The 15250-nt window shown below is 46.1% G+C and overlaps 1 protein-coding gene across 2 annotated transcripts; it reads right to left on the bottom strand.

The window, feature by feature from the left end:
- Positions 1–633: 633 nt before the first annotated feature.
- On the bottom strand, positions 634–11767 carry LOC140422721 (uncharacterized). Of its 2 annotated transcripts, none has more exons than XM_072507674.1 (2): positions 11687–11767; positions 634–2625 (listed from the first exon to the last, which is right to left on the bottom strand). In XM_072507674.1, the coding sequence occupies exon 2, from the start codon at positions 2265–2267 to the stop codon at positions 1341–1343; it is 927 nt and encodes a 308-aa protein (XP_072363775.1). In that variant the 5' UTR covers positions 2268–2625; positions 11687–11767; the 3' UTR covers positions 634–1340. The 2 variants fall into 2 exon arrangements, 1 of the variants encoding a protein (XP_072363775.1); XR_011947564.1 differs by lacking the exon at positions 11687–11767 and adding an exon at positions 10330–10505 and having other exon boundaries at positions 2607–2625.
- Positions 11768–15250: the final 3483 nt, after the last annotated feature.

The raw sequence follows: 15250 nt of genomic DNA, 5'->3' as shown, positions 1-15250 counted from the left end.
AGGAGCTGGGGGAGGAGATTGAGGAGCGTCTGTGGGCTGAAGCCCTAAGTAGGGTTAATTCCTCTTCCTCGTGTGCCAGGCTTAGCCTAATACAATTTAAGGTTGTTCACAGAGCGCACATGATGGGGGCGAGGCTGAGTAGGTTCTTTGGGGTGGAGGACAGTTGTGGGGGGTGCTCAGGAAGCCCGGCGAATCATGTCCATATGTTTTGGTCGTGCCCGGCACTGGATGGGTTCTGGAGGGGAGTTGCGAGAACTATATCCAAGGTGGTGAAAGTCCAGGTCGAGCCAATTTGGGGGCTAGCATTATTTGGAGTAGCGGATGAGCCGGGAGTGCAGGAGGCGAAAGAGGCCGGCATTCTGGCCTTTGCGTCCCTGGTAGCCCAGCGGAGGATCTTGTTAGTGTGGAAAGATGCGAAGCCCCCAGTGTGGAAGCCTGGATAAATTACAAGGCAGGGTTTATCAAGTTGGAGAGGATAAAGTTTGCCTTGAGAGGGTCTGCGCAGGGGTTCTTCAGGCGGTGGCAACCGTTCCTAGACTATCTCGCGGAGCGTTAGATGGAGTTCGGTCAGCAGCAGCAACCCGGGGGGGGGGATATCTTTCTTGCGGGGGGGGGGGGGGGGGAAGAGGGGGGAAGGTTTTTTTTTCTGGGGGGTATCTGAGCAAGAAAATACATAAAGGATCCGGAAAACTGATATGTACGGGAGGAATCCAATGTACAAGGTTCTGTATCATATTGACTTGCCATGTTTATGTCTTGCTATGCGAGCTTTCTTTTCTTTTTGTTACAGGGGGGGGTTTGTTTGTATGGTTGAAAATGTTGTTTATAAATTCTTAATAAATTTTTTTTTTTAAAGTTTCTGCTTGTATGCCGGGAGAAGGAGCACCGTCTTGTGGTCCGATTGCAGTCAGGGGACGGATCATCAGGCGCCCTTGATGTTTGTGTAGCAGTGGTCAAGGATGTTGGGACAGGAGATGTGTTGGTAGAATTTTGGCAGTACACTCGAGGTTGGCCTGGTTGAAGTCTCCGGCCACGATGAACAGGGCCTCCGGGTATTCTGCTTCATTGTTATTTATAGCGGTTACAATTCATCAAGCGGCATCTTCACTTCCGCCTGGGGTGGGATGTAGACCGCCGTGATGATGGCAGAAGTGAGCTCCGTGGAAGGTAGTATGGACGGCACTTCACAGTCGGGTATTCCAGGTCCGGGGAGCAGTAGTTCGCCAGGGTCACCACGTCCGAGCACCAGGAGTTGGCGAGGAGACAAACACTTTCACCCACTCCAGGTTCAGTCCTGGATGTGATTAACAGCAGGAATAACAGCAGAATCTAACCCGACATCACTTGTGAACCCTTTGGTGTCTCAGCATGTTGGACGACAGAGTGAATCCCTCCCCACAGTGAGAGCAGGTGAATGGCTTCTTTCCAGTGTGAACTCGCTGGTGTCTCCGCAATGTGGATGATGTTTGAAACCTCTTTGTGCAGAGAGAGCAGCTGAACGGTCTCTCCTCGGTGTGAATGCGCTGGTGGGACATCAGTAGCCAAGAGCTTTTGAAACCCCTCCTGCAGTCAGAGCATTTAAAGGGCCTGCTCTTGGTGTGAGTGACATTGTGGCTACGCAGGCCGGATAATTGAGTGAATCCCTTATCACACACAGAGCAGATGTACGGCCTCTCCCCCGTGTGAACTCGCTGGTGTCTCTGCAGGCTGGATAATTGAGTGAATCCCTTATCACACACAGTGCAGATGTACGGCCTCTCCCCGGTGTGAACTCGCTGGTGTGTCTGCAGGTGGTGTAACCGAGTGAATCCCATATCACACACAGTGCAGATGAATGGCCTCTCCCCGGTGTGAACTCTTTCGTGTCTCCGCAGTCTGCCAATGTTAGTGAATCCCTTTTCACACTGAGAGCAGGTGAAAGGTCTCTCTCCAGTGTGAACTCGTTCGTGTCTCCGCAGTCTGCCAATGTCAATGAATCCCTTTTCACACTGAGAGCAGGTGAAAGGCCTCTCTCCAGTGTGAACTCGCTGGTGTGTCTGCAGGTTGGATAACTGAGTGAATCCCTTCCCACAGTCAGAGCAGGTGAACGGTCTCTCCCCAGTGTGAACTCGTTCGTGTCTCCGTAGGCTGTAAAAGTCAGTGAATCCCTTTTCACAGTGAGAGCAGGTGAACGGCCTCTCTCCAGTGTGACTGTGTTGATGCCTTGCCAGCTCGTGTGGGGCTGTGAATCCCTTCCCACAATCCTCACATTTCCATGGTTTCTCCATGGTCCGGGTGATCTTGCGTCTCACCACGTTGGACGATCAGTTGAAGCCTCGTCCACACACAGAACACCTGTACAGTCTCTCCCTGCTGTGAATGGTGAAGTATTTTTTCAGGCTGTGTCACTGGTTAAAGCTCTTTGCACAGTCAGTGCTCTGTAACAGTCTCACACGGGTGTGTATGTGTGTCTCAGTGCTTTTCCAGACACACTGTTGTTTAAAATCTCGTGAAGCAGACAGAATAGACAAACATTTCTCCTTCTAGATTCTAAGGCCGATGATCCCAAGAATTGAGTGACTCAGTCAGTTCTTGACGTGATATTTAGTTTGAGATATCGGCCCAAACTCCTCTCGTTCGAACTGCCTGCAAACAAATTTGACAATAATAATCATTGTCAGTACAGGATAGAAACTCAGAACAGACAATTCTAGTTTCTATCGAACATTCTTTCCTCTCTCTTTCAATGAAATGCTCCAAATTTCAATCCCACACACTCTCCCTCCATTCTCACTCTGCTGTATCTAATATTCACCCTCCCAATTCTCCTGAAGGTGCTGATTCAGGCTGATTGACAGATTCACGCTCACTGCTTCCTGTCCTGGACACAGAGACCTGAAAATATTCATGCAGGCTGCCACATAGATATATGTCGATATTACTGGATGGAAAACGTGTGTAATATACAGACACTTACTTTCTCTCCCAATTTTCCTGAAGGTGCTGATCAACAAATCTAAACTCACTAAAATCTGTACAAGAACATAAGAACTAGAAGCAGTTGTAGGCCATCTGGCCCCTCGAGCCTGCTCCACCATTCAATGAGATCATGACTGATCTTTTGTGGACTCAGCTCCACTTTCCGGCCCGAACACCATAACCCTTAATCCCTTTATTCTTCAAAAAACTATCTATCTTTATCTTAAAAACATTTAATGAAGGAGCCTCTACTGCTTCACTGGGCAAGGAATTCCATAGATTCACAACCCTTTGGGTGAAGAAGTTCCCCCTAAACTCAGTCCTAAATCTACTTCCCCTTATTTTGAGGGTATGCCCCCTAGTTCTGCTTTCACCCGCCAGTGGAAACAACCTGCCCGCATCTATCCTATCTACTCCCTTCATAATTTTATATGTTTCTATAAGATTCCCCCCTCATCCTTCTAAATTCCAACGAGTACAGTCCCAGTCTACTCAACCTCTCCTCGTAATCCAACCCCTTCAGCTTTGGGATTAACCTAGTGAATCTCCTCTGCACCCCCTCCAGTGCCAGTACGTTCTTTCTCAAGTAAGGAGACCAAGTCTCAACACAATACTCCAGGTGTGGTCTCACTAACACCTTATACAATTGCAGCATACCCTCCCTAGTCTTAAACTCCATCCCTCTAGCAATGAAGGACAAAATTCCATTTGCCTTCTTAATCACCTGTTGCCCCTGTAAACCAACTTTTTGCGACTCATGCACTAGCACACCCAGGTCTCTCTGCATAGCAGCATGTTTTAATATTTTATCATTTAAATAATAATCCCTTTTGCTTTTATTCCTACCAAAATGGATAACCTCACATTTGTCAACATTGTATTCCATCTGCCAGACCCTAGCCCATTAATTTAGCCTATCCAAATCACTCTGCATACTTCCAGTATCCTCTGCACTTTTTGCTTTACCACTTATCTTAGTGTCGTCTGCAAACTTGGACACATTGCCCTTGGTCCCCAACTCCAAATTATCTATGTAAATTGTGAACAGTTGTGGGCCCAACACTGATCCCTGAGGGACACCACTAGTTACTGATTTCCAACCAGAGAAACACCCATTAATCCCCACTCTTTGCTTTCTATTAATTAACCAATCCTCTATCCATGCTACTACTTTCCCCTTAATGCCATGCATCTTTATCTTATGCAGCAACCTTTTGTGTGGCACCTTGTCAAAGGCTTTCTGGAAATCCAGATATACCACATCCATTGGCTCCCCGTTATCTACCGCACTGGTAAAGTCCTCAAAAAATTCCACTAAATTAGTTAGGCACGACCTGCCCTTTATGAACCCATGCTGCGTCTGCCCAATGGGACAATTTCCATCCAGATGCCTCGCTATTTCTTCCTTGATGATAGATTCCAGCATCTTCCCTACTACCGAAGTTAAGCTCACTGGCCTATAATTACCCGCTTTCTGCCTACCTCCTTTTTTAAACAGTGGTGTCACGTTTGCGAATTTCCAATCCGCCAGGACCACCCCAGAGTCTTGTGAATTTTGGTAAATTATCACTAGTGCATTTGCAATTTCCCTAGCCATCTCTTTTAGCACTCTGGGATGCATTCCATCAGGGCCAGGAGACTGGTCTACCTTTAGCCCCATTAGCTTTCCCATCACTACCTCCTTGGTGATAAAAATCCTCTCAAGGTCCTCACCTGTCATAGCCTCATTTCCATCAGTCACTGGCATGTTATTTGTGTGTTCCACTGTGAAGACCGAACCAAAAAACCTGTTCAGTTCCTCAGCCATTTCCTCATCTCCCATTATTAAATCTCGCTTCTCATCACGAAAGGACCAATATTTACCTTAGCCACTCTTTTGATTTATATAAGAGTAGAGAATCTCCATATAAGTACATTTACTGATTAGAGATGGGGAAATTCTGAGGAAGAATTTTATTTAGTCATGGAGTGGTCATGACAGGGAACTCACTGCCCACAAGGGTTGTGGAAGTTATTGAGATGATTCATAATTTAAAATAAAATAGGATGGTCACTTGAAGAAAATAAACTTGCAGGGGAACAGGGATATCGAGGGGGAATGGGACTGACTGGATTGCTGTACAGAGAGTCAGCATTGACTTGAGTTCCCAAATGGATTCTGTCAGTGCTGTAATGACTGTATGACTGGAAATATATAATGTAGGTACAGTACTATATTACAAAACTAGAAATAACAATACATGGATGTTATTACAGAACCATCAATAATATCTACAATACATACCATATAACAACACGAGACATATCTCTGTCCGACATTAAATTTTTAAAAATTAATTTACGGGATGTGGACAATGCTGGTCAGGCCAGCATTTATTGCCCATCCGCAGTTGCCCTTCCGAAGTAGTGGTGAGCTGCCTTCTTGAACTGCTGCAGCCCTTGAGGTGTAGGTACATCCCCGGTGCTGGTTTTTTTTTTTTTATAAATTGTTTTTTATAAATTTAAAGTACCCAATTCATTTTTTTTCCAAATAAGGGGCAATTTAGTGTGGCCAATCCACCTACCCTGCACATCTTTGGGTTGTGGGGGCGAAACCCACGCAAACACGGATTTGCGCAAGTGAAGGAGACACAGCCGGAGTGAGACATATCCAGAGTGGGAATTTGGAACTTGGTAATTTGGTGCAGTGAGGTAATTCGGTGCATAGTGGGAGAAGGTGCTTGTTCCCTATTGTTTTGTTCTCTCTCTTTCTTCTGGCCTGTAAATGTACATCTGCAGGGAGAGAACCAGAGAGCATCTGAGACCCTGGGAAGGTCAGTAAGTGATTTTTATTCATTTTAACTTTTATTACCTTTTCAAATTGTGTGTGTGGGGGCGAAACTGAAATGACATCACAGAAAGCTGTGACCTGATTGGCTGGTTGGGAATCTACACGAAATTTAAAAAATTAAGCATTGATAAACTAATTAAACATAATTACTTAATTATAATTTAGAGGGGTATCTAAGCCAGAGATCGGAGAGTACTGTATTTAGCTTTCACATTTATAGTAGAAATCTAGTGCTAGGAAACATATAGTTAACAATAACTTTTTTCTTTAAAACTTTTAAATTTACTTTACTAATTAATTGATGCAATGTCAATTAGAGGGGTGCAGTGCTCTGACTGTGAATGTGGCAGGTCCGGGAGGCTTCTAGCATCCCGGATGGCTTCATCTGCAGAAAATGCACCCAACTGGAGCTCTCACAGGCCGCATGGTTCGGTTGGAGCATCAGTTGGATGCACTTAGGAGCATACAGGTGGCGGAAAGCGTCATAGATAGCAGTTATATAAATGTGGTCACACTCAAGGTGCAGGCAGATAAATGGGTGACCACCAGAAAGGGTAGGCAGTCAGTGCAGGAATCCCCTGTGGTTGTCCCCCTCTCGAACAGGTATACCCCTTTGGATACTGTCGGGGGGGGATAGCCGATCAGGGGAAAACAGCAGCAGCCAGAGCAGTGGCACCACGGCTGGCTCTGATGCTCAGAAGGGAGTGTCAAAGCGCAGAAGAGCAATACTCATAGGGGACTCTATAGTCAGGGGCACAGATAGGTGCTTCTGTGGACATGAAAGAGACTCCAGGATGGTATGTTGCCTCCCTGGTGCCAGGGTCCAGGATGTCTCCGAACGGGTAGCGGGCATCCTGAAGGGGGAAGGCAAACAGGCAGAGGTCGTTGTACATATTGGTACTAACGACATAGGCAGGAAGGGGCATGAGGTCCTGCAGCAGGAGTTCAGGGAGCTGGGCAAAAGTTAAAAGACAGGACCTCTCGGGTTGTAATCTCGGGATTACTCCCTGTGCCACGTGTCAGTGAAGCTAGAAATAGGAAGATAGAGCAGCTAAACACGTGGCTAAACAGCTGGTGTAGGAGGGATGGTTTCCGTTATCTGGACCACTGGGAGTTCATCCGGGGTCGGTGTGACCTGTATAAGAAGGACGGGTTGCATCTAAACTGGAGAGGCATAAATATCCTGGCCACAAGGTTTGCCAGTGTCGCACGGGAGGGTTTAAACTAGTATGGCAGGGGGGTGGGCACGGGAGCAATAGGTCAGAAGGTGAGAGCATTGAGGGAGAACTAGGGAATAGGGCCAGTATGGCTCTGAGGCAGAGCAGACAGGGAGAAGTTGCTGAACACAGTGGTGGCCTGAAGTGCATATGTTTTAATGCAAGAAGTATTACGGGTAAGGCAGATGAACTTAGACTTGGATTAATACTTGGAACTATGATGTTGTTGCCATTACAGAGACCTGGTTGAGGGAAGGGCAGGATTGGCAGCTAAGCATTCCAGGATTTAGATGTTTCAGGCGGGATAGAGGGGGATGTAAAAGGAGTTGCGCTACTGGTGAGGGAGAATATCACAGCTGTACTACGGGAGGACATCTCAGAGGGCAGTGAGGCTATATGGGTAGAGATCAGGAATAAAAAGGGTACAGTCACAATGTTGGGGGTTTACTACAGGCCTCCCAACAGCCAGTGGGAGATAGAGGAGCAGAGAGGTAGACAGATTTTGGAAAAGAGTAAAAACAACAGGGTTGTTGTGATGGGAGACTTCAACTTCCCCAAAATTGACTGGGACTCACTTAGTTCCAGGGGCTTAGACGGGGCAGAGTTTGTAAGGAGCATCCAGGAGGGCTTCTTAAAAGAATATGTAGACAGTCCAACTAGGGAAGGGGCTGTACTGGACCTGGTATTGGGGAATGAGCCCGGCCAGGTGGTAGACGTTTCAGTAGCGGAGCATTTTGGGAACAGTGACCACAATTCAGTAAGTTTTAAAGTGCTGGTGGACAAGGATAAGAGTGGTCCTAGGGTGAATGTGCTAAATTGGGGGAAGACTAATTATAACAATATTAAGCGGGAACTGAAGAACCTAGATTGGGGGCGGATGTTTGAGGGTAAATCAACATCTGACATGTGGGAGGCTTTCAAGTGTCAGTTGAAAGGAATTCAGGACCGGCATGTTCCTGTGAGGAAGAAGGATAAATACAGCAATTTTCGGGAACCTTGGTTGACGAGAGATATTGTAGGCCTCGGCAAAAAGAAAAAGGAGGCATTTGTCAGGGCTAAAAGGCTGGGAACAGACAAAGCCTGTGTGGAATATAAGGAAAGTAGGATGGAACTTAAGCAAGGAGTCAGGTGGGCTAGAAGGGGTCACGAAAAGTCATTGGCAAATAGGGTTAAGGAAAATCCCAAGGCTTTTTACACGTACATAAAAAGCAAGAGGGTAGCCATGGAAAGGGTTGGCCCACTGAAGGATAGGCAAGGGAATCTATGTGTGGAGCCAGAGGAAATGGGCGAGGTACTAAATGAATACTTTGCATCAGTATTCACCAAAGAGAAGGAATTGGTGGATGTTGAGTCTGGAGAAGGGTGTGTAGATAGCCTGGGTCACATTGAGATCCAAAAAGACGAGGTGTTGGGCATCTTGAGAAATATTAAGGTAGATAAGTCCCCAGGGCCTGATGGGATCAACCGCAGAATACTGAAGGAGGTTAGAGAGGAAATTGCTGAGGCCTTGACAGAAATCTTTGGATCCTCACTGTCTTCAGGTGATGTCCCGGAGGACTGGAGAATAGCCAATGTTGTTCCTTTGTTTAAGAAGGGTAGCAAGGATAATCCAGGGAACTACAGGCCAGTGAGCCTCATGTCAGTGGTAGGGAAATTACTGGAGAGAATTCTTCGAGACAGGATCTACTCCCGTTTGGAAGCAAATGGACGTATTAGTGAGAGGCAGCATGGTTTTATGAAAGGGAGGTCGTGTCTCACTAACTTGATAGAGTTTTTCGAAGAGGTCACAAAGATGATTGATGCAGGTAGGGCAGTGGATGTTGTCTATATGGACTTCAGTAAGGCCTTTGACAAGGTCCCTCATGGTAGACTAGTACAAAAGGTGAAGTCACACGGGATCAGGGGTGAGCTGGCAAGGTGGATACAGAACTGGCTAGGTCATAGAAGGCAGAGAGTAACAATGGAAGGATGCTTTTCTAATTGGAGGGCTGTGACTAGTGGTGTTCATCAGGGATCAGTGCTGGGACCTTTGCTGTTTGTAGTATATGTAAATGATTTTGAGGAAAATGTAACTGGTCTGATTAGTACGTTTGCAGACGACACAAAGGTTGGTGAAATTGCGGATAGCGATGAGGACTGTCAGAGGATACAGTAGGATTTAGATTGTTTGGAGACTTGGGCGGAGAGATGGCAGATGGAGTTTAATCCGGACAAATGTGAGGTAATGCATTTTGGAAGGTCTAATGCAGGTAGGGAATATACAGTGAATGGTAGAACCCTCAAGAGTATTGAAAGTCAGAGAGATCTAGGTGTACAGGTCCACAGGTCACTGAAAGGGGTAACACAGGTGGAGAAGTTAGTCAAGAAGGCATAAGGCATACTTGCCTTCATTGGCCGGGGCATTGAGTATAAGGATTGGCAAGTCATGTTGCAGCTGTATAGAACCTTAGTTAGGCCACACTTGGAGTATAGTGTTCAATTCTGGTCGCCACACTACCAGAAGGACGTGGAGGCTTTAGAGAGGGTGCAGAAGAGATTTACCAGAATGTTGACTGGTATGGAGGGCATTAGCTATGAGGAGCGGTTGAATAAACTCGGTTTGTTCTCACTGGAACGACGGAGGTTGCGGGGCGACCTGATAGAGGTCTACAAAATTATGAGGGGCATAGACAGAGTGGATAGTCAGAGGCTTTTCCCCAGGGTAGAGGGTCAATTACTAGGGGGCATAGGTTTAAGGTGTGAGGGGCAAGGTTTAGAGTAGATGTACGAGGCAAGCTTTTTTACACAGAGGGTAGTGGGTGCCTGGGACTCGCTGCCGGAGGAGGTGGTGGAAGCAGGGACGATAGTGACATTTAAGGGGCATCTTGACAAATATATGAATAGGATGGGAATAGAGGGATACGGACCCAGGAAGTAGAAGATTCTAGTTTAGTCGGGCAGCATGGTCGGCACAGGCTTGGAGGGCCGAAGGGCCTATTCCTGTGCTGTACTTTTCTTTGTTCTTGTTCTTTGAGAGTGTGCAAACTACACACGGACAGTGACCCAGAGTCGGGATCGAACCTGGAACCTCGGCGCCGTGAGGCAGCAGCGCTAACCACTGCTCCACCATGCTGCCCTACATCCCTGTGCTGTTAGGGAGGGAATTCCAGGATGTTGTCCCAGGGACAGTGAAGGAACGGCAATATATTTCCAAGTCAGGGTGGTGTCTAACTTGGAAACGAACCTCCAGGTGGTGGGGTTCCCAGGAATCTGCTGCTCTTGTCCTTCTAGATGGTAGTGGTTGTGGGTTTGCAAGGTGCTGTCTGAGGAACCTTTATGAGTTACTGCAGTATATCTTGTAGATGGTATACACAGCTGCTACTGTTTGTCGGTGGTGGACGGTTTGAATGTTTGTGGAAGGCGACGCAATCAATCAGGCGGCTTTGTCCTGGATAGTGTTGAGCTTCTGGAGTGTTGTTGGAGCTGCACTCATCCAGCAAAGTGGAGCGTATTCCATTACACTCCTGACTTGTGCTGGTAGACAAGCTTTGGGCATCAGGTGGTGTTACTCGCCGTAGGATTCCCAGCCTTTGACCTGCCCTGGGAGCTACAGTATTAATACGACTAGTCCAGTTCAGTTTTTGATCAATGGTAACCCCCAGGATGTTGGTTGTGGGGGATTCAGCAATGAAAATGCCACTCAATGCCAAGGGGTGGTGGTTAGATCCTCTCTTGTAGGAGATGGTCATTGCCTGGCACTTGTGTAGCACGAATGTACCTTGCCACTTATTAGGCCAAGCTTGGATATTGTCCAGGTCTTACTGAATTTGGACATGGACTGCTTCATTATCTGAGGAGTTGAGAATGGTGCTGACCATTGTGCAGTCATCGACAAACATCACTGTGCAGTCATCGACAAACATCATCACTTTTCACCTTATGATGGAAGGGAGATCATTGATGAAGCAGCTGAAGATGGTTGGGCCGAGAAAACTGTCCTGAGCAACTCCTGCAGTGAAGTCCTGGAGCTGAGATGATTGACCTCCAATCACCACAACCATCTTCCTTAGTGCCAGGTATGACTCCAACCAGTGGAGAGTTATCCCGATTCCCATTGACTCCAGTTTAGCTAGGGCTCCTTGATGCCATACTCAGTCAAATGCTGCCTTGATGTCAAGGGGAGTCACTCTCGCCTCACTTCTAGCATTCAGCTCTTTCGTCCAAGTTTGAACCAAGGCTGTAATGAGGTCAGGAGCTGAGTGACCCTGGCGGAACCCAAACTGAGCGTCCGGGAGCAGGTTATTGCAGAACAAGTGCCACTTAATAGGGCCTTTGATGACTCCTTCCATCACTTTGCTGATGATAGACAGTAGACCCACAGAGAAGTAATTGGCTGAGTTGGATTTGCCCTGCTTACTGTCCCCTTAAATGTCAGCCATCTCCTGGGGAAATCAGCCCTTTAATTGTGAACATTAGGAAAGAGACCATCCTTTTAGCCAGACAAATAAATGTGTCAAGCTGAGGGAGCAAAGGATGTCAATGTCTTTAAGAGAGAGAGAGAGAGAGAGACCTGGGCCAAGCTTTGCAGAGTCTGCACCCTCCCTGGATTCACTTTTTTTTCTTCAGTTGCTGCAAGTGACCAATTGAAGGTGAGAATGAGAAAAGAAATGGAAAGAGGGAGAAAAGAAAGTGTTTTACTCACAGATGTTGGAGACAGGAGTCTGTGTGCAGCTCAAGCTCATTCAGGGTTAGAGGAACAACAGCTTTCCCCGGCAGAAACCTCCATGTCCAGCTTCCGCATTGAGACAATGGGGGAGCTCTGATTGGCGGAGAAACAGAGTCCTTCCGGTCCTCCTATCTTCCCATTGGGCACAAGTCAGCGGTAAAGTCAGCGGGATTGAGCTCACCCTGCACATGCGCAGATTTCCCTCTCCCCGAGACATGCGCAGTCCTGGGTTGGGGGAGGGGCTTCTCGCTCTGGCCGGAGCTGTCAGCTGGTTGCCTGGAAACCGTCTCGACGATGTGCTGGGGGAAGAGGGACCTCCGGGGGGGGGGGGGGGGGGGGATCGGCACCCTGGGTGGTGGCCGCGCGCCGGGCTTGTGCGCTCAAATGCAGTGACGCCACTGCGGAACGGATTTATTCCTATTGGCTGGTTTAGAGGACGAGCTCCTTTGTGATGTCATAATGTGGAGGTTCGACAATGAGTGTCAGACGAAAACTTCCTCCTCTGGGCAACATCTGGGAGCAAATCAATGTCTCCCCCTTTCATAAGTTATAAGATATAGGAGCAGAATTAGGCCATTTGGCCCAACCAGTTTGCTCTGCCATTCTATCATGGCTGTGCTCATCCTGGCTTTAATTCCACCGTACTGCCAGTTCTCCATTACCCTTCAACCCATTAAAAATCTGTCTTCTCTAAATCTGGATTTAGCCCTTTACATAAATTGTGTGACATTCATGGAAGTTTGCCAACTGGAGCGTTATTCTCAGTTAAATTCAGCCCTCAGCTCCATCGCTGTCTGTCATTGACATGAGCAACAGAGAGACAGAAAGGTGCCCGAGGCTCAAATGGGAAGTCAAACCTTGTGACTCGAAACCAACACCTCAACATTTGTCAGTCAAATCCATGTTATTTATACTGGGGTTTTTATTATTACATTTAGGCACTGGAGGCAAAGGATGGGGGCTTTAAAGGGTAGCTTTAACTTTCTAACTTTGTATTGTCTATAGTATCAGCCGTGGCTAAGTGGGCAGTTTTCTCACCTCTGAGTCAGAAGGCTGTAGATTCAAGTCCCAGTTCAGGGACTGGAGGACAAAAATTACATCCAACATTCCTCCTCGCAGCACTGAGGGAGTGCTGCACTGTCAGAACAGCCTTCTTTCAAATAAGATGTTCAACTGAGGCCCTGTCTATCCCTATCAGATGGATGTTAGAGATCCCACGGCCACTATTTTGAAGAAGAGCAGGGGAGTTACCCCAGTGTCCTGGTCAATATTTATCCCTCAATCAACATCACTAAAAACAGATCACCTGCTCATTATCACATTGCTGTGTGTGGGATCTTGCTGTGTGTAAATTGATTGCCACGATTCCTACATTACAAAAAGTGATGACACTTCAAAGTACTTAATTGGCTGTGAAGCACTTTGGGGCGCCCTATGGTTGTGAAAGGTGCTATAGAAATGCAAGGTTTTTAATTGAAGATACTGATCTTGTTATCGAGAACATAATTAATTTCAGCCACCCCCAACTTACCATTTAATAAATTCACTTTAGTTTGGACAGCATTTAAATCAATTAAGACAAAGGCAGAATTTTCTGGATAGTAAATACAAAAATAAGTTTATGAAAAGAAAAAGGTTTACTGAACTTTAAGGCATTGACTTTTCCAACTTCATGTGGGGGATCAGTCTGTAGAAGCGTAACCCTCTCTGACTCCTTTGACAGTAATTCTTGTGGAATTCAACCTCGGAAGTCTGGCTCCTTCTTTGACAGTAATTTCCTTGGAACTCGGCCTCAGGAGTCTTCAGTACTTGGCCAACAAGGAAGGCGTTCAGAACCTCTACTTTTATCACCAAAGTGACCATTACCTCATAACATGACAATTGGTCAATTTGGTCACTAGATTAATTGAATTGGATCCCCAATTACTGACACCTCCTTCTCTCATTAACTTAGGCAGAAATACAATAGAACTGTTTCATACTGTCCTTTTATCTGCTTCTATAGAATCCCTTATTTTACAATATCATATGATGAGGTTAATCTGACCTTGAAGGTCTCTCTTGCCAGTACTTTTACCTTCATTACACATTCCTTTTTAAAAAATTTATAAATTTAAACGACCCAACTATTTTTCTCCAATTAAGGGCAATTTTGCGTGGCCAATCCACCTATCCTGCACAATCTTTTTGGACTGTGGGGGTGTGACCCACGCAGACGCGGGGAGAATGTGTAAACTCCACATGGACAGTGATCCTGGGCCGGGATCTAACCCGTTCTCGGCACCGTGAGGCAGCAGTGCTAACCACTGCACCACCATGCAGCCCAAAACATTCTTTACATATACAGCAATTAAGCTTTTTAAGAAATTTAGAGTACCCGATTCATTTTTTTCCAACAAAGGGGCAATTTAGCGTGGCCAATCCACCTACCCTGCACATCTTTGAGTTGTGGGGGCGAAACCCATGCGAACACGGGGAGAATGTGCAAACTCCACATGGACAGTGATCCAGAGCTTGGATCGAACCTGGGACCTTGGCATTGTGAGGCAGCAGTGCTAACCGCTGTGCTACTCTGCTGCCCTGCTTTTGCATTTTTACAGCAAATAAAAATCAGTCTTTTACGAGAACTGCTGATTCATTATTGATTCATTCATTGTAACTGAATTAAGGATCAATCATCTGTTACTGATTGGTGGCTAAATAAAACAGTAATCTTTAATTAATATATTTGGTCACTCCAAGGTACACTGATTCAAAAAGACAGTTTGTGAAAGACAATAGCTTTATTTCTTACTCATCTTGATTGGATTCAACAAATAGCCTTGTGGTTGAGCCAGACATTGGCACAATTTAATGTTCTCTTTCTTGTCAAAATTATTGAAGAATTTATTTATTTCAACAATTAATGCTCACTCAGCAGCGTCGAAGCATTCACGTTTATACAGTATTAATTTCTGAAATAAAGATCTCGTCACACGTTAGAGTTTAACATGGCTTCTGTAGAAACCAACTATTTTCTAATACACCTGATAGTTAAAAGATAGCTATTTAACGTTAATATTAAGCCCCAGTTTTAAATACCCATTTTAAATTAAGGATTTCAACACTCATAACCTCAGGTCATCTCAAAACATATAGCTTCAACAGAACAGACACACAAAACAGCACGACACAGCATAATTCCATTATAGATCAAAACAGCACTTTTACTGAGCTCCATTGTTCTAACAAATACATTTGTAAGACAGTGTGACATTAAAACACAAGCCGTACCAGATATCATTCCAAGGACAGGGCAGGCACTAGTGTCCACAATGTGCAAAATAGCGAAGTCAGCAGAAGTCGGACACTAGTGTCCACAATGTGCAAAATAGCAAAGTCAGCAGAAGTCGGACACTAGTGTCCACAATGTGCAAAATAGCAAAGTTAGCAGAAGTCTGACACTAGTGTCCACAATGTGCAAAATAGCGAGGGCAGCACGGTAGCATTGCGAACAGCACAATTGCTTCAGAGCTCCAGAGTCCCAGGTTCGATTCCGGC

Source organism: Scyliorhinus torazame, chromosome 5, assembly GCF_047496885.1.
Source record: "Scyliorhinus torazame isolate Kashiwa2021f chromosome 5, sScyTor2.1, whole genome shotgun sequence".
NCBI classification, from domain to species: domain Eukaryota; kingdom Metazoa; phylum Chordata; class Chondrichthyes; order Carcharhiniformes; family Scyliorhinidae; genus Scyliorhinus; species Scyliorhinus torazame.
Note: the sequence above shows the minus strand (reverse complement) of the source record. Positions and strands in the feature narration are given on the sequence as shown.

Bases quoted from the DNA above. Each gene is read 5' to 3' on its own strand.
- LOC140422721 (XM_072507674.1), bottom strand. From the start codon at position 2,267: ATGGAGAAACCATGGAAATGTGAGGATTGTGGGAAGGGATTCACAGCC.